At 49.3% G+C, this 25,560-nt stretch overlaps 1 protein-coding gene across 1 annotated transcript; it reads right to left on the minus strand.

The window, feature by feature from the left end:
* Nucleotides 1-1,068: 1,068 nt before the first annotated feature.
* On the minus strand, nt 1,069-24,737 carry TPRA1 (transmembrane protein adipocyte associated 1). The gene is made up of 11 exons (XM_020981172.2): nt 24,334-24,737; nt 11,676-11,803; nt 10,944-11,076; nt 6,876-6,962; nt 6,530-6,602; nt 6,320-6,389; nt 4,443-4,563; nt 4,044-4,104; nt 3,476-3,578; nt 3,243-3,323; nt 1,069-2,643 (listed from the first exon to the last, which is right to left on the minus strand). Exons 2-11 carry the CDS (start codon nt 11,783-11,785, stop codon nt 2,403-2,405), a joined length of 1,080 nt encoding a protein of 359 aa, XP_020836831.1. The 5' UTR covers nt 11,786-11,803; nt 24,334-24,737; the 3' UTR covers nt 1,069-2,402.
* Between the last annotated feature and the right edge of the window lie 823 nt (nt 24,738-25,560).

A 25,560-nucleotide genomic window follows, 5' to 3' on the forward strand; every position in this document is an offset into this window, starting at 1 on the left:
CACTGAGACTTCCCTACATTCCTAACAACATTGCGTCACATGGGTCAGTCTATTTTGCCTGGACATAAGGTGCACCTGGCCTCATTGGCCAGTAATTACTAAGGGGGAAGCGTGGTGGTCCTGAAGAAACTGACAAGGCCATACCCTAGACACTAGGTTCTCACCTTCCTTTATCCAGGCAAAAGTAAACCAAGTCATCTTCAGAGGAGAAAGGGATGGAGTGTGAAAAAAGGAAGCCAACTCCCAGCCCCTTCAATCTAATGGTTTATGGAAACCAATGGGTCCTGCCCCCCTTTCCCCTCCCTCACAGCTCCCTCCCCATCGCCTCGAGTCACTGCCAAGCTCCGTGGCTGCATCCAGGTACCTGGAGCCCAGATCATGTAAGGCAGGCTCCATGCCAGGGAAGTGTCTCTTCATGACCCACTAGAGACACCGAGTTCACACCCAGGAGCAGCCAGCAGTCCCCCATCCCAAACCAAGCCTGTACTCTTCCTGTCCTAGAGGTGGCACAAAGATGGAGCACTGGAAACGGAGTCAGGAAGACGCGAGCTGAAGTTCTGCCTCACACACTCAGAAGCTGCCATGTCCCTTAACCTCAGGGCTTCACTTTCTTCTTCTGTGAGGTTGTTGTGGGGATCCGATCATCTCTGTAAAGCCCTCTGCAGCCCTTAAAGCGCTCTACAAACACCAGCCATCCTTCCAGAAGAGGCCACAGAGCTGGGTTTTCCCATTCAGCCTCTCCCAGCACCCGAGGCCAGGCCAGCCACTAAGACTCCTGACCAAAGAGTTATTGCGACAAAATGCCACATCATTCAAAGCCTGTTTTCCCCCTTATTCTTAATTCTTCTTTTAAAAACAAAGAACAGTAAAATATGCACAACTTAGCGGTTCTATACAAGAGATCCTTCTGCCCAAACGCTGTGGCAGACAGTAAGGGAAGGAGGCTGGGGGGATTAGGCCCATGGTGGCTGGAAACTTTCTTAGGGAGCAGATGGTCCCCCAGGTTGAGAGGCTGAGATGCTGCCTCTATGCATTGGGGAGGAGAGACCAAGCAGGATCTATGGGCCTCAGGTTTCTTAACTAGAGACTGGGGGGCGGGGGAGAGGTAGGAAAGATACCTCCTGAACTGGCCCTTCACAGAAGCAGAGCCAGCCCTAGGAGGTCAGCAAAGATTTGGAAATAACCATTCAAGCTAGAAGGGAAAGCCCTGAGCCTGTCCCCAGCCTGGTACATGCCCTCCTCACTCTGACCTCAACACAATGCCCAGGCAGGATGAGAGGCTTGGCTCTAACCAAGTCGGGTTCTAAACCCTCAGGCCCAAAAAGCTCTTCCTCTAACGAGCACCTCTTCCATCACCAAGGCCCAAGTGTCCCCATCAACACGGTGGGAAGTACATGGTATACCCTCCCTTCAAGCAGGGAAAAGAGGAGGTCCAAACCTGGGCTGATTTCCAGAAGGGCCCTGGAAGGCCAGGGCATATGCCCAAAGAGATTCTCCACCACAAACACACACGCACACACACCAACTCCCACTAGCTCTTCTGGGTCAGGAGCTGGCTAGGTTCTTCTCTCAATGAAGAAGGAGAAGAGAGATCAAGAAATCCCTCAAGACACAGCCCCCTCTATTTCTACTCCCCACAAAGCAGCCACCTGTAGTCCCCACCCAGGGCCTATCCTGTCTAGTCCCCAGGTCTCAAAGGAAAAGTCTTTCAGGGAGGTCTTAGCCACCCAATCACCCTGTGTTTTAGCAGCATGGGGAGATCTACCCCAAACAGGCTGCCTCAAGTCCGGCCAGCTCTGGCTTTTATATACAACAGGCTTCCTCCTCTGCTCAGCCTAGAGGGCTCAAGCTTCCAGTGGCAATGGGCTTGCTTCCCACCCGTCCTCCACTCCCACCTGGCTTCTTTCTCCTCTTCACTTTGGCCAGCTCTCTCCTACACTTCTGCCAGGCCTCTGCCTCCATGACCCCTATACCCTTCACCTGACTTCTGCCCTCTCCCAATCTCCCACCCCCCTTCTGTCATGGTTCTTTTCCTACTCTGCTTCCTCTCCTCTCCTACAAGCAAAGGTTTCCCAAACAGTCCCATGCCATCTGATTGGCATGGAGACACCAGGCCTGCTGCAGATGTCCTGTATCGGCTGGCATTCTCCCTGACTTCTGGGCATCCTTCTGCCTTGACTCCTCTTCCCTCCCAGGGGATCCTGAGAAGTGGTTATGCCCACCAGCTAGTATGGCCAAGACAAGGAGCAGGTAATCAGACCTGGGGCTCAAAGCCTGCAAGTGGGGTTAGGGCTGGTCTTGGTGAGGAAGGAGCTAGGGAGTTTGGAGGTGAAGCCCCCATGGCTGCTGGACCTCAAAGCCTTTCTGGGGCAAGGGGAGGTGTAGGCCCAGGGAGAGAGGGCTCAAGCATTGATGGCCTTCCAGCGCTCACTGTCAGTGCTGTTGATGCTGCCCACGTGGCAGGGCATGGAGGCCACATCGTCCAAATAGGCAGCTGTATCAATCTGAGTGTTGGAGTAAGAGCCCACTGGCACATCCAGTCCCTCCCGGCGTGCCACCGCGTAGGGGTGGGGCAGGTGCACATCAGGCTCCTCAGCCTCGTCCACTTGGCATTTGTATGAGAAGAGGATTTTGGGCTCTGCCCTGAAGGAAGAGGACATAACACTGCTGTTGGTGGGAGACAGGGAATGGCACCACCCTCTGACAGGCCTCCTCTCACCCCCTCAGAATGTGCCAACACCAAGGCCTCCCTTCACTTAATCCCTAAAACGAATGAGAAGGGGCATAAGACACGCCCACAAAGGGCAGGGAGTGTTCCACATGGGATAGGAAGGATGTGCAATGGAGAGACTTACTGTGGGAGGGGAAAGGCCAGCCTGGAAGGAAGGAGGGCAGTATCCATGCTGGACTGACAGAGACACTGAACAATGCAGAGGTCCCATGTCCAAAACCAAGGACTGACCGTCAAATCCCCTACGTTTGCACCCCTCCACCACAGCACGAGATTCCCATCCAAGGGGCCATCAGCGGGGCCCTTATACCACCCTCCAAAGACAGACCCCACACACAGATACAACACACACACACACACACACTCTTCCCTACACCAGCCTTTCCCTACTAAAAAAAGAAGCTGTTTTTCCCACATGTGGCCACAGGGTGGCGACCACACCCCTAGATAAAGACCCTCCCTTTGCGCAGCTGGGCTTGGGGAGGGGTTCCTGGGGGGCTGGATCGCTTACCCAAAGAAGCCCTTGAGGAAGGCCACATAGATGAGGGGGGCAAAGAAGCTGAAGTAGAGGAAGGTGGTCACGTCCACACAGCTGGGAGATGGGAGATGGGGGGATGGGGTTAGGCGTGAGGCTCATGACCTCACTGTCCCCCACCCCCTCTTGGACATTCCAAAGAGCTGTCCCCATTCCACCCTTGTCCCCAGCCCCCTCCCTCTGTCCTTCCCTCCCTGCCTCCTACCTACCAGAGGCCCTCAATAATGTCCACACAGAGCAGGGCACTGCCCAGGCCCTGGACCAGGTTCAGCAGGGCCAGGATACCAGCATAAATATAGAAGCTCTTCCGGGCTACAGGGAGGGAGAGCAGAGAGAGTAAAAGCCTGCCCCACCCCATCCCACCCGTCCACCAACGCTGGAGGGAGAGCCTTAGTCCCACTCAAGGGGTCCTGGTTTGTGCCAGGAGAGTGGAGCTGAGGCCTTCATGGGAGGGCTGGGCTCTCCACTGAATTCCTCAGTGACCCTGGGCAAATGAACCGACCCCCTCTGGGCCTCGGCTTCTCTTTCTACATGAAGGCACTGAACTAGGGACAATCCAGAGGTGACCCTACACACCTGGTGAGGTGCTTAACTCCCCTCCTGGGCTCCCCTGAATCTGTGCTTTGAATCCTCCCACTCCTAGGAGGTGAGGTAATGCTGGCCTCATGCACCTTGGGAATTCCGACTGCCTTGCCCAACCTCGTGAAGGCCCTGGCCTCAACGACCCCCCCATTCTCCTTCCTTAACACGACAGTCCCCCCACTCCCTGCTGCTCACATGGCAGCGAGATCCGATCTTTCAGAGGCGTCTTCGGGAGGATAACCACAAGAGAGTAGACCTAGGAATACAAAGCAAGTGGGGACTGGGTGGTTTAAAGCGTGGGAAGTACAGGAGCCATCCCCAGGCAGTAGAAAGAGCCCCAAGCTCAGAGTGAGAAGAGACTTGGGTTCAAGTCCCAGTTCTAACACTAACTACCCATGTGATCCTGGGTAAGTCACTTGATTTCTATGAGCCTCAGTTTCACTCACCTAGGAAACAGGGATAATAATGTTTGCATTAACTAAACCTCAAGATTTCTGTGAGCAGAGGGAAAGAAAGAACAAGTGCTAGGTGGGAAAGGAGCCTCCCTCAGCCCTTACAGAGCACCCACCCCACCCTCATCTCTGCCACCCTTACCAGAAAGAAGAAACAGGAGCTGGCGAGCCAGAAGTGGCGGCCACCATGCCCGTAGATATTGAAGTCATCAGCGGAGAGGTGGGAATCAGGGTACAGGATCTCCAAGGTCCCCTGTGAGGCAAGAGCAGAGGAGGCTCACTTCCTGCCTGGGCCTCCCCAAGCAAAGGCCTCCTCCTTCATCTGTCACTCTCCTGATTTCCTGCCAAATTCATGTGGCTGGAGCACAGCAGCGGTCAGGTCACATGCAGGGTCACAGACTCCTGAGCCGGGGGAGCCTCCACAGATGGCCGTTGCAGCCCGAGCCGCAGGGAGAAGGGCCTTTCATCCAGGCCAAGCACACAACTCCGGTGTCTATGGTGCTGCAAGGCTGACAAGGCCCTTCCCATCTCACTGGATGTGAGGCCTGGCTGAAGGAACCCACAAAAGCGAGAGCAGACTCACTCTTAGACTGGTGTCAGCCTGTGTGCCTATATGTGTGTGTACATGTGTGTATGTGTGTGTGCACATGTGCCCGTATGTCTTGGCTCCCAGGCAGAGTGGGTGCCCGATTGCTCCCCTCGCGCCTTCTTCTCTAGCCACAGCACAGCCAAGCATTCAGCCCTGCCAGGCACAGGCTAGGTCCCCACTCAGTAGGCAGGCTATGCCTTCCACGAAGGCAAACGGTCTCCCATCTGACCCTTCTTTGGAGCTTCCAGGGCTGCCTGTGATGGTCTAAAGGAGAGTCTGGGGAAAGACTCTGGATGTTATAAACCAGCTTCACTGCCTACTAATCCTCTTTCCTCGACTGGTATAGTTGGTCCTAGATTTACTGGGGACGTGTTTTTCCACCTCTCCCCATCAGAGATGCTTCATCGTGCTGGACACAGGAATCAGGAGCTCTCAGCTTGGATCTCTGCCACGCATTTATTCCATTTAACCTCAAAAGGTCCTTCCCTTCCTCTGGGACTCAGTTTTTCCTTCTGTAAAAGGAGGGTGCTGGACCAGTTGATTGTTGAGGTCTCACATCCTGGGGAAGGGGGCAGTTATCAATGGCTCTCAGCTCTGCCCTTTCTTTTTGAAATAAGGGGACAAATGGGGTAACACAGGAAAAAAAGAAGCCTAAGATACAGAAAATCTGTCAGATACCACAATCTGTTCTAAAAGCCTAGACAAATATTTTTGTCCTTTGTGGCTACAAACACTTAATGTGAAAAGTTTGAGGTGCTTCATTTTTTACCGCTAAAAGAAATCCCATTACTTTTGGTACCACTGTACAGATAAGTGGAAGAACATGCATATTTCACATCAAGCATGGGTTTCCATTTAAACTGCAAAACTGCGTAAGTCTCTAAATATAGGAATTAATAATTGTGTAAGTTTTAGAAACTGCAGCCCAGTGGGCCACCCAGCCATAAAGGCAGTAAATAGTTCCACATATATATGTGTGTGTGTGTGTATGTGTGTGTGTGTGTGTGTGTGTGTGTGTATGTATGTGTATATGTATATGTATACGTAACACTCCATCTCCCATCACCATGCCTTTGCCCAAATGGTTCCCTCCTCACCACTATATCAGAGCATCCTTAGCTTTCTTTAGAGCCCAGTTCAGGCACCCCTTCCTACCGGATGCCTTTGCTGATACTCTTAGATAGCATTGTTTATCTCTCAAAATTACTTTGTACATATTCTGCATTTACTTACTACATTTGCTCTGTTTACTTGTATTCCCCTCGATACCCAGTAGGACACATCCTACTCAAAGGCAGGACCTATTTCACTTTGGTCCTCGTCCCCATGTCGCCTTGTGTTTAATAAATGCTTATTGTACTGAAAAATATCATTCTTCTTATCCCCGCCCTCCCCACACAGGAGTCCGCTCTCCCCTTTACCTGAGTGGCGAGTAGGCCAAGGACAGAACTGTGGTGATGGCCAAGACTCGTTTGATGCTGGATTTACTCTCCAGGTGACCTGAAAGACGACCCAAGTGGCCAGTGAGGGCCACCCCTAGAGAGCCGTGCCCACATGGGGCAGGAAGCCCCAACCTCCTCCCCCAGAAAACTGCTCTCCCTCCCCCCCTCATAGCCCAGTGTCCTCAGCTCAGTCCATACCAAAGGCCAGGCCCAGAATGATCACACTCAATTCAATATCCAGAAGGAAGAAGCGAGTGATTTCCCACAGAATCTGAAAAACACAGAAAGTCGAAGAGGAGATCAAGAGGCCCCAGGGTACTTAATCCTCTACCACTCTGCGCTCTCTTGTCCCAAAGCCAGACACATCCAAATTTCCCTTCCCTCCCCTCCCCTAGCTGGCTTCTCTTCCCCCACCTACTAGTTCACCACACACACACACACACACACACACACACACTCTCTCTTTCTAGCTTTAACAGCTCCACTCCTCCAGACCAGTGATGAGGCCCAGACAGGTGGGTTCTTCTTCCACGATCAGACTTACCTTATCAGCCACCGTGGCTGCATCTGAAGTGCTGACTGTCATGGAGACCACAGCCCGGGCTATGCCCACCAGGGCCACCACAAACACCTGTTTGGAAGGCCAGCATAATTAAGGCTTACGGCACCACTCCTCCTAGGCTTCATCTGGCTAAAGCCTCCAGAAACCAGCCTGGCTATCTGCAGAGGCAGAAGCGTGTGGCCAAGCAGCGGTGGGCAGCTCAGAACTGTATCAGACCAGCCACTTTCTCTCTCCTTCCATTGCCCATTCTACCCCTTCCCTGCCCATCCCTACCCCATACCCCGCTACTGCTCAACCTAGGAACTGGAGGGAGATAAAACCAGCCCTGCCCCTGAGGAGTCAAGAGAGCTGGACAGACAGGAAACACAACCACCGTTCTGGGCAAACAAGTACATCCAAGAGGCTGGCCCGTCTGAAAGCTGCTGGGCTGAATGGCGCTGCGGGGGACAAGTCCAGAAAGGCATCATGGCGGGGTGACTTCTAAGGAGCTATTCAAAGGCAGGTCACATTTCAGTAGAGAGAAAAGCTCTAACAAAGCACAAGCACAGTCCCATCAAGGAGCAAAGTTCCACCACCAACTCTTCCACAAGGAAGGAAAAGGCAGACAATGTAGTACACTGGAAAGAGTGTTAGCTATATTTGGAGTCAGAAGGCCTGGGTTCAAATCCTGACTCTGCCACCTGTGTAACTTGTGGGCCTCGGTTTCCCCATATGTAAAATGAGAGTGTTGAATTAGATGGCCTCTAAAGTCCCTTCTAGCTCTCCACTTAGGATCCTATGGACCACAGATGGAAGAACCCAGTAACGCCCAGGGCTAGGACTCCTCCATTGTTCCTGGCGATATGGCCACTAATAGCTCACACTTACTAATGCAGGTAACTGTGTAAAGTGCTCTCATGTGCACTCATTTGACACAAGTCAAGTCAGGACCAGGGAGTAGCAGAAAATGAGCTGTGCTAGGAATCCCAAGGGGACCCAGGATCTAGAGGTCCAGAAGTCACTCTGTGCCCTGCTGAGTGCTGGGGGGCAGGGGAGGATGGACACAAAGCGGAAGATTTTCTCTCTGTCCTGCCACAGGGGCGCACTCTCTCTCTCTCTCTCTCTCTCTCTCTCTCTCTCTCTCTCTCTCTCACACACACACACACACACACACATGCATACACACATGTAACACATACACACGGTACACACATGCAACCATGTTGTAAGACAGTGCAGTGAAGTGGAAAGAGCACTTGTCTAGGCATCAGAGATCTTGGACTCCAGTGCCAACTAATCCTGTCTAATCCCATCTCTGCCACTTGCTTACTACATGACCTTGGGTAAGTCATTTCCTGTCTCCAGATGTGTTTCCTCATCAGCAAAATGAGGAAATAACTCCTGTCCTTTTTACCTCATGGGCTTGCTGTGACGTTCAAGATAATTCAAGTTAATTTATTAAGTGCCTACAATGTGCTACACTATAGACAGGAAGACGAAAAGTTACATAGTCCTGACTGAAGAAGCTTATGGGGAAGTATGACATTCATTATGAATACAAGGAGCAAGTCATGTGACCTCTCTGAACCTCAGTTTTCTTGGCTGGAAAATGGGAATACTACTACTTGCCCCACCATGCTCAGGCTGTTGTGAGAAAGGCACTTTAGAAACCTTAATGTACTAGAGAAATAGGAATTACTACCGGAGATGGCACCATTGCGGCCAACCTTCTGCTCCCCACACCAAGCTAGGGCTGAAAACAACTGGGTATTTGTTCGCGGCCTGGTTAGACTGACTTTTAAGAATTCCTAAGGTCCTCTGGACCCAGCAAAGCAATGCTGTGACCAGTGAGGCTGTGTGATATAATGAACACAATCCAGAAGACTTGTGTTCAAATCATTCATCAAACACTTACTAGCTATGTAAACCTGGGAGTCATTTAACTTCTTTAAACCTCAGTTTCCTCAACTGTAACTTTTAAGGTACCTTCCAGCTCTATGTATCTATCTATAAACCTATGATCTTATTCTAAGTACACTTTACTTACCCACTTGCCCCAGCAGTTTAGTGAGCATGGGCTAATCTCGGGATAATCCAATTTCTGTCCAACTGAATTAGGAAATGGAAATCCTAGGGGAAGAGGATGCCTGGATCTAGAAGTTCTGGAAGGAGGGGTGATCTGTGCTGAGTACCAAGATGGCGAAGGCTAGAAATTGATTTAAGAGCTAATAGCACCAAGAGCTTACACAATAATGATTCGATAAAATTGTGGTACATGAATGCAATGGAATAACACTGCACCAGAAGATAGCTAGAGAACAGACAGACAGACAGAATTTATTAAGTGCTTGCTGTGTGCCAATCCTAAGAAAAGATGAATCTGAAGATAACAGAAAAACATCAGGAAACATATTAACTGATGCAGAGTGAAGTAAGCAGGACCAGAACAACATACATGACAAGAGGGTAAACATCCACCCCAAATTAAAATTGAATGCTAATTATCAATACCAAGCATGGATCCAAAAAAGGGATGAGAAAATGTACCTCCTTCCCTAGTCTGTTGAGATGGGGAACCACGGGTGTGGAACACCACCAGCACCAGCTGGCTCAGTTGACATGTTTGTTAGTTTTGCTTAACTGCCTTTTTCTCCTTTTTTATGCTTTGTTATAAGGGTGATCTTTATAAAGGTACTCCTCTCTGGAGAGAGGGACAGAGAGGAATATAGCGGGAAATGAAGGTAACTACAAAAGCAAAAGATGTCCAAAAAGTTTAAAAAAAGCTTTTTTAAAACAGCCCTGGTGACTTCCTATGCCACAGTTCATAAACCTCTCCCCCAGGGAGGGAGGGAGTGCAAATATTGATCTTACTGAGAATGAAACTTTAGGTCAGCACTCAGCACAGTGCCTGGCATATAGTCCATGCTTAATTAAATGTTTACTGAATTGAAGTCCATCCAGCAAGGTCCTACAGTGAGGAAGGGATGAGGATGGGACTCACACCGAGCCCTTCTGACAACAGATTCTGTATCTTCTCTGGTGTGTTGATAAGTGGGTGTGAAGTCCAGCTGAGCAGGTACCTCCCATGCTTTCACCCAGCCTCAGCTTGCTATTTCCTCCTGTTCCTGAGTTGACGAATGCAGGAAACAACCATTTCTTAAGCACGTACTATGTGTCAGACACTGTGCTATGGAACTTAACAAATTATCTCAATTGAGCCTCACCTGGGAGGTAGCTGCTATGATGATGCCCATTTTACAGTTGAGGAAACTGTGGCAAACAGAGAGTTCAGCGACTTGCCCAGGATCACATAGCTAACGTCTAAGGCTGGATTAGAACTCAGGTCTCCCTGACTCCAAATCCAGTATTCTATCCACTGGGCCATCTAGCTGCCACCAAGAGACCAGAACGAAATACGGCCTTAACTCTCCCTCCAGCTCCTCTTGGCATCAATCCTCCAAAACAACGCCCTTAGAACAATTAAGAAGTCTCCGACTACACAGCCTTGGCCCCTACCGAAAGTCTAACTCAGGGTCCTGGATCCTTCTTCCATCCTTCCTCTCTACTCTTTAAAATACAACAGCAGGACAAGAAGGGGTATAGAATGGTAGATGCCCAAACTAGTGTTTGACGGGAGCAACCAGCAGGCGTGTGTAATGATGGAGGCTCCCAGAGAAATAGATGCCAAGTTTAGAGGCCTCTCATTTCCAAGATTCAGTAAGGCCCCTAAGGACTGCCTGTTCTTCTAAGTCCCCAGACACCCACAGTTGTGAAACCACCCAAACAAAACAGGGGAGTGTAAAGGGAACACGCACTTATTAAGCGCTTACTATGTACCAGGCGCTGTGCCAGGTGCTTTACAGACACTATCTCCTTCGATCCTAGAGGGCAGAGACCCAGAGAGGGGTCTGAACAAAGGCATTCTCCTGGGATTGGAAGGGAGGTTGGCTCTCTCCGGTTCTCAATTTCCTCAACTATAAAATGAGATAGCTGGTCTGGATAGGCCAAATGGTCCCTTGTGTGCTCTTCCGGCGATGTTGGTGGGGGTAGGAAGAGCATCCCAGGACTCACCAGGATATAGAAAGTGGTAAAGATGGGGCTGGAGGTGATGCGGATCTTGGCCCGAGCCGATGGCAGCTTCCAGAGCAGGAAAGTGAAGAACAGCACATTGGGGATTAGCAGCACGAGGTCCCAGTACCGAACCCTGAGCCACATGCCAAGACTCAGTTAGGGAGGCCTGGCCTACCTTCCCCACCTCTCCCTACCTCCCACCTCCCATCTCCCATCACCATAACACAGACAGACCCAGGCTACTGGTCCCACCTGCCCCACCCCTGCCCATTGCAGATCCAGGGCTTAGGATCTAAATCCACCAATTTAGGTGTGGATCCCCCAACACACATTCAGAGCTTCCTTCATCCAGCTCAGCACAGACCCAGACTTGGCTGCACACACATACATAAACATACAGACTCAAGCTTGCCCCTCCCCTCCCTACACACACATCCACCAAGGCCCATTCTCTCTCTATTCCTCAACCAAGATCCTGTAAACAGAGCTGAGCTTTGGCCTCCTCAATCCTAGACCTCCAGGAACAGGGGCCCAAAAGGTATCCCCCCTTCTGGTGAGGTCCATCTCAGTCTGAACAACTGCAATGGTTCCAGGAAGGTGTGGATGGTGGACAAGCCTGGCCCTTGCTACTACTCACCACCCCACATGACACAGGGAGAGTGTTATATAGGACATCCCCGTATTCCAGGGGCACAGAGACCCTCCTCCCCACCTCTGGCCCCCTCTACTCACCGGGAGGTGCCGATGTCTTCATAAAGGAGAAGTAAGCATCGGTGCGGGATGGTGATGTTGGGCAGGGAGGATGGGGCTAAGGTGGCATTGCTGCTGTCCCAGTCCACCATCTTGCCTTGACTCTAGCCCTGAAGACAGACCAAAGGGGGAAGAGATCAGCCGCAGAAATGGCGGACAAAAGCTTCGTCGGACACACATGCTGTAGTTCCTTTTATTACTGCGTTGAGTCAGGCCTGCACCACTGGCGGACTCCAAGAGGGAGCAAGTGGTCCTTTTCACCTCAGGAGGGAGGCTCCTCTGGAAAAAGTGAGGGTCTGATTCAAATCCTGACTAACTGTACCACCTATGAGGCCTTAGGCAAATCACTTCCCTGGGTGGGCCACAGTTTTCTTCTTTGTAAAATGAAATTGTTGGACTAGCCTCAAAAGTTCCTTACAGCTGTAAATCACATGATCCTGACTGAAGACAGGGAAAATGCTGGGCAGGATTGGAAAAGCAGAGAGACTGGGGAGCATGAAAGACATTTCAGATAATAATGGGGCCTGAAAGAATGGAGGGACCAAAGGCAAGGAGACAGCAGTGAGAAGAGTGGGCTCAAGTTCAAATCCGGCATCAGACACTTAACTAGCTGTGTGACCCTGGGCAAGTCACTTAATCTTGTTTGCCTCAGTTTCCTCACCTGTAAAATGGGGATAATACTAGCACCTACCTCCCAGCATTGTGAGGATAAAATGAAATGTTTATGAAGTGCTTTGCAAACCTTAAAGTGCTATATCAATGCTAGTTACTACTATTATTAAGAGGAGATGAAGACACAGCAGGAATGGGACTCAAGATAGTAAAGGGGCCGGAAGCCAGAGGAAGAATGCACTTCATGCCAACAGTACGTGAGCCACAGAGAGGTAGGTCAAGGAGCATGAGAAGAGAACAATGGCCATCAATCTGGCTGCTATGATATGAATGGCGATGAGGTGGAAGGAAAGGAAATGGAGCTGTCCAAGTGCAGAAGAACAGAAGTAGGGCCCCAGGAGGGCAGGGCCTCAGGAGGGCAGGGCCCCCAGGAGGGCAGGGCCCCCAGGAGAGCAGGGCCCCCAGAAGGCAGGGCCTCAGGAGGGCAGGGCCCCCAGGAGGCAGGAGGGCAGGGCCCCAGGAGGGCAGGCCCGAGCCCAGTCAGGGGCTCTCTCCCACAGGAGCACCATCACTGCCTCATGGGAGAAGAGCTTGGCTGCTCCGCATCATGTCAGAAGCAAAAACTGGCCCCATGATAGCTTAGCTTGCCCTAGTGTAGTATGGACCACAAGGAAGGCCCTGGCCTGCCCTGGACCCCTGGTTTATGTTCATCTGCTCATTACAGGTTTTCTCAAATTCAACATCCACCTGGTGCTCCTTTCCTGCTCTATGAAAATGCCTAGAGATGTGAAAATGTAACCTTGACCAGGAATAACCTGTGTGGCCTTGAGGTGGTGCTCTTACGCCAAGAAAAAAGACCCAGTTTTCAGCTACTCTGGAACAGGTAACAACTTACATTTAGCCTGGTTAGCAAGGAAAACCAAATAAATTCATGACAGTTATACCTTTTAAGGAACAAGGATATGCTCTCAACCAAACATTCAAGAGGAAAAAAATGGAAAAGTCCAAACTTTTAAAGTCATTATTGACCCACTGGTGGATGGGACATCATTAAAAACCACCCCACTGCATCCTAAGGCAATGTGTACTGAGAATTAAAACTATAGTGAGGGAAGGGATCCCCTCTCTTATCTCCCCCCAACAAAGTCAAATAATTTTTGTAGGAAAAAAATTTCTCTAAATGGAAGGTGTGCTGAGAAAAGAAAATAAAAGGCCCCAGGCCCCTAGAATGCAATCACGCAGGGGAAAATGAGCCATAGAAAACTGCTAGAAGGGACTTTCAAGATCATCTATTCCAAACTTATAGTTTGCAAAACTCCTGGTCTAGATTAAAACGCAATTGGAAATGTTTAATAAAATAAACAAAAAGTACAACAAAATGTAGATAATGTGAATTTATGGTTCTCTAAATGTCCAGGGAGTCTATAGGGGTCAGTTTCAACACCACTAATCTAATCCAAACCCCTCATTTTATAGAGAGCAAAACTGAGACCCACAGAAATGACATGACTTGCCCAAGGTCAAATAACAAGACTGTATCAGTCAAGATTAGAATCTGAATCTCCTGAAGCTCTATCCAGGACACCAGAATACCACAAAGCCTCCCATGACTCAAAGGGAATTTGAAAAGTTCCTTGCATGACCTCCAGGTTAGGGTAAGGCTGGGGTATCTTCAAATACTCCACTTGGGAGCACTTTGTGGACTCAGAAACTGATCATGGGATTTAGTCAGAGAACCAGGACTCAAGCACAGTCTTGGGTCACCTGGAGCAGCCCCTCTGACCCCCTGGGCCTCAGTTTTCTAATCAGTAAAATATACAAATGTCAAAATGACTTCTGAGGTCTCTGCTACTTCCAGCTCTCTAGATTTCCCCCACTGTGATCCTCCCTTTTCCCTCAACTCCAATCTAATTCATTTCTTAAGTGCCAGCTAAGTACAAGATTCCAGGGAGAAAAGACCAAGTGGAAAACAGTTCTTGCCCTCAAGGAGCTTACATTCCAGGGGGGAGGGAAATACCAGCAGCAAACAGCTAAGTATGCACACAACAAATAAAGGAGGGATGGAGCTCCGTCCACTAAGGGGCTCAGGCAAGGCTAGAAGGAAGTGAAGGACTGTTTGGAGTTGAGGAGGGCGTGCATCCAGACATGGGACAAAGGCAGAGAGGCGGAAGACGGAGCTCAGAGGGACAAGGGCAAACTCTGGGGGAAGGGAGGTAACATCCCCTAAGTCTAGGCAGCTGAAGCCAGACCATCAAGGCCAAAGCTTTTGTATTTACTCTTATACCGTGAGTAAAGTGGCTGGTCAGACTCATGCTAGATTCCCAGACCACTGTCCACGTGTAAGATTCCTCTCTCAGGGTCTCTTGTTAAAAAGGAGCTGTGTGAGAACCTCTATCTGTTGTACTTAATGAAGACTGAGGTTCTGGGCCTTAATTCAAAAAGCCAGCGAGCTGACTCTGTGCACTGGAGTGAGTCAGGTGACCCACAGCTGATCCCGACCAGCAGCTGCTACCTCTTGGCCGTATCACTCACTGTCCCTCCTGGGTCCCGTCAATGTCATCTGTAAAATGGGGACGTGAATCCTCCTATCACCAGGGTTTTGCGAACTTTTAAGCTCTACACAAAGGAGAGCTACTCTTTTCACTAAGGTCCCCTCCTTATATCTCTCATTGCCATATGTAGGTAATACTGGGTTCCTGGATGCTAATGGAGGACAAGCTAGAAAATATGGACCCCTGGGGCAGATACTGCAGGTTGTGCCTTAGGACCATGAGGCAGCTAGGTGGCACAGTGGATAGAGCACCGGATCTTCAATCAGGAAGACCTGAATTCAAATCTGACCTCAGACACTCAATAGCTGGGGGACCCCGAGCAAGTCACCACCGCTACTTGTCTCGGTTTCCCCACCTGAAAAATGGGCATAATAATAGCACCTACCTCCTCCCAGGGTCTTTGTGAGAATCAAATGATATATTTATAAAGTGCCTCGCAAACTTGAAAGCACTCTATAAATGCTAGCTATTAAATTATTCTAGCTAAATTAGAGGGTGAGGGGACCAGGTAATTAATTTTTTCTACCACACCAACCCAGGAACACTGCCTGCTGGGACATGGAGGTGTTACAAACATCAGTAAATGGAACATTGGCAGGGTTACAGACATTCCAGGTATTTAAGTATCAGTATCAACTCAAGGGGAAAAACATCTATCCAAGACAAATTCTGGGGCTTTTTAATTGTGCGACTCTCTACTCACTACTCAAGCGCCCTTGGCCAAGTCACCTAACCCCTATGGGCCTGGCTGTGGGCAGAAGGGGCAGCAGGAGGAGGAAGAAGGTTTTTATCAGGCCTAGAGAACCCTGGTCCCAAGGTCCAAGTGCTGGGCTCCATCTCTGACACCCTCTGACACTCAAAGGGCTGATGGCTAGAATCCCCACTCACACACCGGGGAGACAGAAAGGGGACTGAGGCATAGAGGAGAAGAGGGTACAAAGCCAGGAGGGACTTTCTACAATCACTCCCCGCTAGGCACCACAGGCCAGTGTACTCCAAGTGGCCTTTCACAGGCAGAAGGGACCTGGGATGCCATTCATCAATCTGGCCCAAGCCCTGCATCTTACAGATGACCAGCTGAGGCCTAGAGAGTTGTGACTTGTCCAAGGTCACACTGCCAGTAAGCAGCAGGGGCAGGATTTATTCAACAAGCATTTATTAGGCACCTACTAGATGGCACTCAACAGATAAAACAAAACAAGTCCAGATTTCAAAGAGGTCCTGAGTGGAGGGAAGATGGCATGTACACATGTAAACAAATACAAAACACAGTAAACATGCAAGGGGGGGGATGGGGAATGACATCACTAAATCAAGATAGGCCCCCTGGAGGAGGTGACGCTAGGAACGCTAAGAGGCCAAGGCAAGGAGGGAGCCCCCTGCGGATGGGCATGGGCGGTGGGATCACAGGGAAGTCACTAATGGCCAAGAAGAACAGTGATAACCCTGGAGCTTGTCCTAGCTTCCCACTGGCCTGCTGAATGGCCTCCCTGACCTCGGTTTCCCCTCTCCCATCTAGCACAGGAATACTGTGTAGGTGTAGGGAGAGCTGGCCTGGAGAGATCACCTGTCCGAACCCAGGTATGCCCAACCAAGCCCAATAAAAGCTCAGAAATGAACTGGCTCAGGGCGCCCACAGAGTCACCACGCACACCTAATTAGGCCTTCGGTGCCATCTTCCCTCTGTGGGAAAGGCGCAGGCACTGACCTCCAGCAAGTAAGAACCAGGAGGCAAACCTCCACCATCACCAACCCCCCCTTACCCCCGGCCTCAGGCTCCCTAGCAACAGCCCCAGCCCACAGGACGTCCATGGCAGGGGCAGGCCTGGGAGTCAGCGAGAGCAGAGTTCAAACACTGCCTCAGGTATTTACTAGCTGGACTAATCACTGAACCTCACTGGGCTTCTGTATCTTTACTGTATAATGGGGACAATAAGAGCACCCACCTTGGAGGGTCAAATGAGATAATGTGTGCTGTTAACCCTTTGCAAGATTTAATGTATTACAGAAATGTTAGCTATTATTATGATTACAGTGGAAAGAGGAGTGGCCTGGTGCCTTGAAGCTAAGCAAGTCACTTCCCTCTCTCCGTGCCTCAGTTTCCTCATCTGTGAAACAGGAATCTTGACTGTTGAGGACAGAATAAGCCTATGGATCTGGCAGCACTGGGGGCTCTCAAGCCACATGGTGGTGGTTCTTCTTTATTATAGCCCTCCCTGCCTCAGGGCTCCAAGGAGAAAGAACAAGATGTAAGAAGCCTTCAACCCACGGGACAAAGTGAGCAGCAAGGAATGGGGCACCAATGGTCACCTCACCTCACTCATCCCTCTGACCTTTCATTGCTTAGCCTCTCCCCACGCCCTTGAGAACAAGGAGGGGAATGAAACAGCTGCTCTGGAGAGCCTGCCCTCAGCCTCCCTAGCATCCTGGACCAGAGGAACAGGAAATGGCCCAGGAATGTGAGAACAGATCAGGCCTGGGTGGCTAAGGCCTGGTTACCTGCTCTACCGGCCTGGTGACTTCCAGGAGCACCACTTAAGACATCCCTTCGGGCCCCTGGGCACCCAGCTGGCAGGGCACAGAACCAAGGATGCTGGGCAGCGTCCACATCCCTCAAACCTGCTCCTCAATACCTGCAACGTCAGGATCCATGGATATAATGGGATGTCTCCTGCTGGGTCTTCCTCTGAAATACCCCCCCAAAAAAAACCCCACTGAAGGCCAACTTCTGGAAAGGCAAGAGAGAAGAAAATATGCTAATGTATTCAGAAGAGGCACAGAAATGCTTCTGTGTGAGGACAAACCTGTGAATTGGATACTGTCTGGGCAACACAGGGCTGGGGAATGGGGGGTAGGGATGGATGGTGCTCTCCATTGCCAAGGCCTTTGGAAGTGGCAGGGGAAGGCTGGCCCTGCTACTGGCCTGCTAGCGCAGTAAGGCCCTCTCGGTCACTACAGCCAGCACAGAGGAGTGCCATCTCCCCACTCCCACAGCTCCAACCCAGGGGCTCCTCCTCCCTACCACAATGGCTAAGAGAGAAGGAGCTAACCGCCCCCCCCATCTTACACCACAGAAAGTCATGTAATTCCACTCCGAAACTGGCTCTGTGAGCCCAACAGATGGCCCAGTCTCCTAGAACAGCTCTAAGGACAGACACATACACAGTCATCTCCCATCGCTCACCTAGCAGCCACAAAGCAAGACCGACAAAAACCAACCAACCTGATTCTAAAGGTCAGCCTGATCCTCAACCTGACCTCCACATCTCCCAGCCGGCAGCGGCAAGCCTCCGGGAGCTCCACAGAGGATCCTGGGGCCAGGCTGGAGAGTGGAGAGAATCAGATTTCAAGAGCACAAGCTGAGCCATCTTGGCCTAGGCCCAGGACTACAGGTGTCCTCCATTTTGTCATCCTCAGAGGTGAGGGATGTTGGCTGCATCCTTTAATGCTTAAAAGGAAGCACAGGGCCTAAAAGAAACCTTAAAAGACAGGCCCGGGACTCTTCGCCTGGGGTCTGTGAACTTGGTTTTGGTCTGTATTTTTTTTTGGGGGGGGTTGGCAATAGGATTAAGTGACTTGCACAGGATCACACAGCTACTAAGTGTCAAGTGTCTGAGGCTAGATTTGAACTCAGGTTCTCCTGACTCCAAGGCTGGTACTGTATCCTCTCTATATCTTTTTAAAAAATATTTTGACAACTATATTTCAATGTAAATGGTTTCTTTGTTAATAGTCCACTGTATTTTATTTAAAAGCTTGATTCTGACAAGAGGTCCAGAGACTTCACTGGACTGATGACCAAGGGGTCAGTAACACAGAAAGGTTAGGAACACCTGATCTAGGCCAAAGCCCTGACTTTACAGATGAGGAAACAAAAACCCAAAGAAGGGAACTAACTACCCAGGAACGACAGAACTCCAGCTCGGGTCTTCTGACCCCCCATCCAGTTGTCTCGATGCTTTCCCAAGCTGCTGCCCCCACTGGACACAGGCTGCTTCCCACCTCTCCCCAGAGGCTCATTCTTTGAACCATTTTTCATTCTTGGATGATACCGTGGTTAGCTCCAGATTTGCTTCCTACACTGCAAATGAATGTATCGTCTAATATCATCTGGTTTGCCCAAAACAAACAGATAAACAAACAAAAACGCTCCTCTGGGCTCAGCCCCCCAGCCCTGTCCCCTGTAAATCTGCCTCTGATCAGGCTTCAGCACCCCATCTACCCCTCCATTTTTCCTGGACTAGAATTCTCTCTTTTTTCTTTTTTACATTTTTATTGCCTTCAAATTCTAAGTTGAGGATTGGGAGGGCAGAAGATGTTCATGCACTGGGGGCTCTCCATACCAAGGAAATCACAGGCCTAGATTTTTGAAAATGAACATCTTAGGTTTTTGACCTTCACCAAGTCCTACTCCAATGCCTCACTGAGGCACAAAAAGCAACCCAGGCTCCTCCAAGGCAGCCAAGGGCAAGCTGCCTGTCCTTGGAAAGGTGTCAAGCCCAGCTATCGGTCCCCAGGAGGCAGCCCCTTGGCCACGGCAACCACAACTCACGAAACCACCACCAAACAACTTGGACCTGGGTCCTGTTGGGCACCTGTCTAACTCTGCAGGGAGAAATGACACAGCAGTGGAGAAGAGGACAGAGGGTGCTAAGAGTCTCCCAACCATAAGGCCATCTATAAAGACCACCTTAATTAATACTCTAGATGTGAAGTACTTGACCAAGGAGTGGACACACTAATAGAGGAAAAGTATCTTCATCACTGACATTCTAATCATAAATGAAACCATCAAACAAGACACGCATTTTCAGACATGGGCAATACGTGTTGATTTGTTCTGCTTTACCACACTGAGAGGGGTGGGATGGGGGAAAGAGAATGAGTCAGAAGGGGATACAGAGCTATTTTGTGACTACCTCATTAAATGTAATATATGCTTGAAGAAAACTGTACCTAAGCTTGTGGATTCCTATACAACTAATCATCTCTCTTGTGGAAGATGGTTAAATTCGTAATACGGAAAAAGCATGGGAACAGAGAACAGAGGGAGCTGTGGCTAAGTGGTGGGATGGCTCCCAAGGTCGTCTTGGAAAGGCAGAGCTGTCGAGCCTCGGCTGGGCATCAAAAGCATCAAGACCGCCATGCCACACAACCTCAAGGCAGCTCGTATTATTCACGTGTAAGTATCTGCAAAAAGGTGACCAGCAGACAAACTGCAGCATTTAGACAAAGGGCTGGAGAATACAGAAATCCTACAAATTAAATCAACACAGTCGTGGATACTCTGTGACTCCAAACAAAGGAAAGAAGTGCGAATGGCAAAAAACACAATAGAAAACATGGATGGAGAACAAGGAGAGAGGGCAAATCCATGCATATCATGAATACTTTGTTGGAGAAAAGAACCTGAGGGTACTAGAAACGGCAAATGCCAAATACTGAAGTGAATCTGGGATCTCATCAGTTCAGGAATTCTCTCCTACCATGACATTCACAGCCCTCCTACGCCTGCCCATCCTAGGCCCTCAGGTCCACAGGACACACACCCTGGAGCTTGCCACGAGGGTCCAACTCATGAGCTGGGGCCTTCCTGGATGTCTCCTGGTTTCAGGGTCACCAGTGGAGCGCTCAAGTTGTCCACCTGTCATGCCTCCTTCTTGCCACTTGACGAGATTACCCAACGACAGCTTCTGCTCTCCCTCTTCTTCAAGGTTCCCTACTTGTTCCACATCTCATCTGGCTAAAGCCCATCATGAGCTTCTCCATCGCCCTCTGTGACAAACTCATTTTAATTCTTCAAATGTCTCCCTGCCACATAGCATCACTGGCTGAACACTAGCATTAAAAAGATGGGCCTTTACTTCCATGAGAGGCTTGAAGTCAGTAAAGGAGCGCTGCAATGTTCTGAAAGCCATCCAGCCCACTCTCTTCCTGGGCCCAATTCACTGCCCATCTGTACCATCTGTCTCAAAGAGCCAAGCTGATGGACAAGCCCTCTGGGGGGTCTGTCCAAATGCATACTGAAGTCTGGGCAAAAAAAAAATTCTCCATCCATTCATCTTCCCCGTATGGATGGGTAGTAGTGGATCTCCTCCAGAGTCTGCAGTGTTCTAGGGCTTGATGTAATAAGCAAAATGTCATCAGCAAACAGAAGGATCCAGAGGACTCACCTTCCTCTGAAATTTCCTCTTTGACCTGGGCCTCTCACTGGATCTCCAGCATATGCCTTTGGCAAGTGTACACCTCCATGTTCTATGCTTTACCTAACTTTGTGATCAGAGGGTCACTGAGTAGGAAGGAAAGAAAGGAGGAAACAAGCATTTATTAAGCACTTACTATATGCCAAGCACTGTGCATTATCTCATGACATTTTCACAACAACCCTATTATCTCCACTTTTACAGATGAAATCCTGAGGAAGAGGTTAAGGGACTTGTCCAGGGTCACACAACTACTAAGTACCCGAGGCCAGATTTGAACTCAAGTCTTCCTGACTCCAAGCCCAGCACTCCATCCACTGCACCTGGCTGTCTCAAACAGGGTTATTCTGTTGTTATATCTTCCAAGGACTCTTTGGATTTTGACATACGTCTGAGAGACAGACACGTTACTGTAAAAGAGACCGCAAGAGCTTGAGTTTTGTTCTACCAAATCAAATGCCTTTCATAATCAATAAATACTAAGCACAACGGGATCTTAAATTCTGTACATCTTTCAATTAACTGTGGAACGGTCAAGTTACGGTCCACGGTTAAAGGAGGCTTGCCAAAGTCAGCAATGTCACTTGAGAGAACTATCGAGCCAGGAAAGGCAGACAGACTGGATGAAGCGGCTGCAAGGGCTCGGAGAGACCAATACAAGGAGTATTTAAGGAGGAAAAGACATGGAAAAACCTCAGACCTCCATTCCCTTCAGCCACTGCAATCTGTAACAAGCATTCCCTAATCAATGGGCACTTACTTTTGTCTCCTGTTTTCGCAGCCACAAAAAGCTACTCTGAATATTTTTGGCAAACCTAAGACCTTTCTGTCTTTGACTTCCTCAGGGGACATGCCCAGTAGTGCAAATTGTTGGGTCAAAGGGGATGAAGAGTTTAGCAACTTTTCTCATGCAATTTTAATTTAATTTTGCAGAAAGATTGGACCAATCCACAGCTCCAGTACTGGGATATTCATAGGCCAGTCTTCTACTAGCCCCCAACATGGATTATTTCCATCGTTTATCATCTTTGCTAACCTGACAGGAGGAAGATGAAGACTCACGAGTTGCTTTAATTTACGCTATCAGTGACTCTGAGAAATTTTCCATGTGGTTACTGAGAGGTTGCACTCCTTTTCAAAATTCTTGTACCTTTACCTATTATCTATGTATCGTACACTTACCTATTAGAGTCAGAGGCTAGTCATATATTTGTGTTAATTCTCCATATCTGAATATCAGACATTTATGAAATGTTTTATTTAAAGGAGGAAATCTCTTCTGATTCTAATTTATTCATTTCATTCATGCAAAATCTTTTTTAAAAGTTTATCTATTGACTATTTTATTATCTCTTCTATCCTTCATTTGTTTAAGAATTCTATCCTTAGACATAACTGTGTAAGGTTTCTTCATTGTCCTCTAATTTTTTTTTATAATAGGACCTTTTTATATTTAGATCGTGTTCATTTGGAGATTGTGGCATATATGCATATATACACAGTGCATACATATATATGCACATACACATACATATATTTGATTATATATACAGTGTGCAGTAATATATATACATACACATATACTGTATATATAGTATATTGTACATATGTGTGTATGTACATACACACATATGGTATAAGATCTAACCCTATCTTCTGCCAAACTGCTCTCCTGTTTTACTAGCACCTCCTGTAAAACAAGGATCTTGTCCAGCAGCTTGGCATTAGGTATTTGTAAAACACTAGGCTACTGTGTTCAATCACTTTTAGGTCTTTCTTGTTCCAATGATCTACTTTTCTATTTTTGTAAACCGGTATAAACCATTTTGTTGACTATGGTTTAGCAGTATGATTTGAGATCCTGTAAAAAATGCTAGGTTCCCTTCACATCTTTTTCATGATCTCCCTTGAGGCTCTTGGCCTTTTGTTTTACCAGATTAATTTTTATTTTGTCTAGTCCTACAAAGTAGCCCTTTTGGGGCTACTGGTTGGTATAGCACTCTTTTTAAATTTAGGCAGCATATTCATTTTTATTATATTGGCATGACCTAGTCACAAACAACGAATCTCTTTCCAATTCCCTAAGTCTACCTTGATTTCTATAAAGAACATATGGCAGGCATTTATAAAAATATTAAGTGTGTCTCCGCAGGTTAACTCCCAGGTGTCTTACGCAGGTTGTGATTAGTCCGAATGGAATTTTTCTAACTCTTGCTCCTGAGTCTCATTGGTGATATGCAGAAAGGCTGATGGTTTTAGGGGTTTATTCTCCAAAGGATGAGACCTAAGCATGCTAACAAGATGTGGAATTTGGTGTTGGGGCCAGGACTGCCTTGCTTCAAACCATAGGGGAAGTGGGTGGGAAGGGGGCAGTTTCCTGTTCAGTAAAGGCAGAAATAGTAGGGCTGTTGTCCATTCAGCTATAATGGGCTCAGAGAGAGATGATTTTCTAAGCAGCTGTGACATGGAGGGAGGAAGTTTAAGACCAGAGATCACGGGATCATAAACTGGAAACTGAAAGGGATTTTAGTGACCATCCAGTTCACTGAGATTAAATAACTTGCCCAAAGTGAGAGGCAGGATTTGAACCTAGGTCCTTCAGAGCCAGCGATCTTTCTACTGTACCACACTGCCCTCCATGGTTCTCTATCCAGCTGTGACTGGGGGAGGGAGATGGCTCTCGCTGCAGATGTGTCAAGAGAGGGTGGCTTTCATTCCAGGTGTAACGGGAGGAGAGGGTGGCTCTCTCTCCAGATGTGACAAGGGGGTGGCTCTCTCTCCAGATGTGTCAAGAGAAGGTGGATTTCATTCCAGGTGTAACGGGGGAGAGGGTGGCTCTCTCTCCAGATGTGACAAGGGAGGGTGGCTTTCACTCCAGGCGTGGTGTGGCTCTGTGTCTCCAGATGTGACGGAGGGAGGTAGTTCTTTCCATATGTAATGGGGGGGTTGTCTCTCTCCAGATGTGACAAGGGGGTGGCTCTCTCCAGATGTGTCAAGGGAGGGTGGCTCCCTCTCCAGATGTGATGGGGGGCCTGTCTCTCTCTAGATGTGACGGGGGAGGGGCCTCCCTCTAGAGCTGTGACAGGGAGAGGACACGTCTCCTCCATCCAGCTGTGACTAGGAGGGCGCGGTGGGTCCCCCCTCCAGCCGTAGCCCTGGTTGGGGGCGGTGGGTTGGGGGCAGCCAATCCGACCCCCATCCAGCTGTGGCCAGGACTGTTGGGAAGGGGGCGGGCCGGGGGGAGGGGGCGCCGGGCCTGGAGGGCCTCCTTACCTGAACTCCCCGGATCCGCAGCCGCTCAGCGCCCGGTTCCCGGGCGGCCCATCAGCCGCCCCCCTCCTGGCCCTCGCAGGCCCGGGCCGCCTCAGGCTTCTCCGGCTCTGTCGCTTCCGACCCCGAGGACGCGGAGGAGGGTGGGGGGGGAGAAATGAAGGCTAGTCCGAGGCCGGCCAGGGACCGTCGCCAAAGAGCCTCACCTCTCGGGCACCGAAACGCAGAAATCACGGCCCCGTCTGGGGAAAAGACAGGAGACAGCTCGGCCCTGCCTGAACTCCCGGCGTCCGGTAAAGAAACTAGCCGAAAAGCAGTCCGCTGGGGGAGGGAGGCCGGGGACTGTGGAGATGGAAAAAAAAGTCCAAACTCGCCAACCAGTCGGGCCTAGGAGCTTATCTATCATCCCTAGGTGCAATGTCCAGCCCCGCCTCTCCATCACGGAGTAGCCAATAGGACTGAAGCACTCTGAAGTCTCGGCTTAAAACAGAAAGTAAATAGCAAAAGTAACCAATAGAGAGCGGCAGGAGGCGGGACGTACTGGCTCTTCTCTTAAAGAGACAGTCTTTGGTCCTCTCGCCAGGAAGACTAGCCTTGCACCTTTTCTGTAACCCACAGCCGTACCCCTCCACCTAGGAGCAGGGCCACGCGATGGACATTAGGACTAAAAGGGACCACAATGGTCCAATTCCTTTGTATTACCGATGAGGAACCTAAAACAGAGAGGTTGTGACTAGTTAAAGATCACACATCGAGTGTAGTTTATGCAACCTGGATTTTGAACCCAGACGTGGCCTGCTTTCCCCTCTCCCACAGTATGCCGCTTCTTTTGTTTGATTTTTTTTATAGTATTTTTAAAATATTAAATAAATATGGAGAACAATTTGGAACTATGCCCAAAGGGCTACAAAAATGTGCATACCTTTGATCCAGCAATAGCACTTCTAGGGCTACATCCCAAAGAGATCAAACAAATGGGAAAAGAACCCACATGTACAAAAATACTCATAGCAGCTCTTTTGTGGTGGCAAAGAATTGGAAATTGAGAGGATGCCCATCCATTGGGGAATGGCTGAGCAAGCTGTGGTATATGAATGTAATGGAATACTATTGTGCTATAAGAAATGATGAACAGGCTGACTTTTCAGAAAAACCTGGAAAGACTTATATGGTCTGATGCTGAGCGAAGTCAGCAGAACCAAGAGGACTTTGTACACAATAATAGCCACG

This window comes from Phascolarctos cinereus, unplaced genomic scaffold, assembly GCF_003287225.1.
Source record: "Phascolarctos cinereus isolate Bilbo 61053 unplaced genomic scaffold, phaCin_HiC Scaffold_4;HRSCAF=312, whole genome shotgun sequence".
Classification (NCBI taxonomy): Eukaryota; Metazoa; Chordata; class Mammalia; order Diprotodontia; family Phascolarctidae; genus Phascolarctos; species Phascolarctos cinereus.

Excerpts from the sequence above, each read along its gene's own strand:
- TPRA1 (XM_020981172.2), bottom strand. The coding sequence starts at position 11,785 with ATGGTGGACTGGGACAGCAGCAATGCCACCTTAGCCCCATCCTCCCTG. Across the intron at positions 6,963-10,943 it reads TTACCACTTTCTATATCCTG|GTGTTTGTGGTGGCCCTGGT; the intron begins GTGAGTCCTGGG and ends CCTTCCAAACAG. Across the intron at positions 3,324-3,475 it reads GACATTATTGAGGGCCTCTG|CTGTGTGGACGTGACCACCT; the intron begins GTAGGTAGGAGG and ends CCCATCTCCCAG.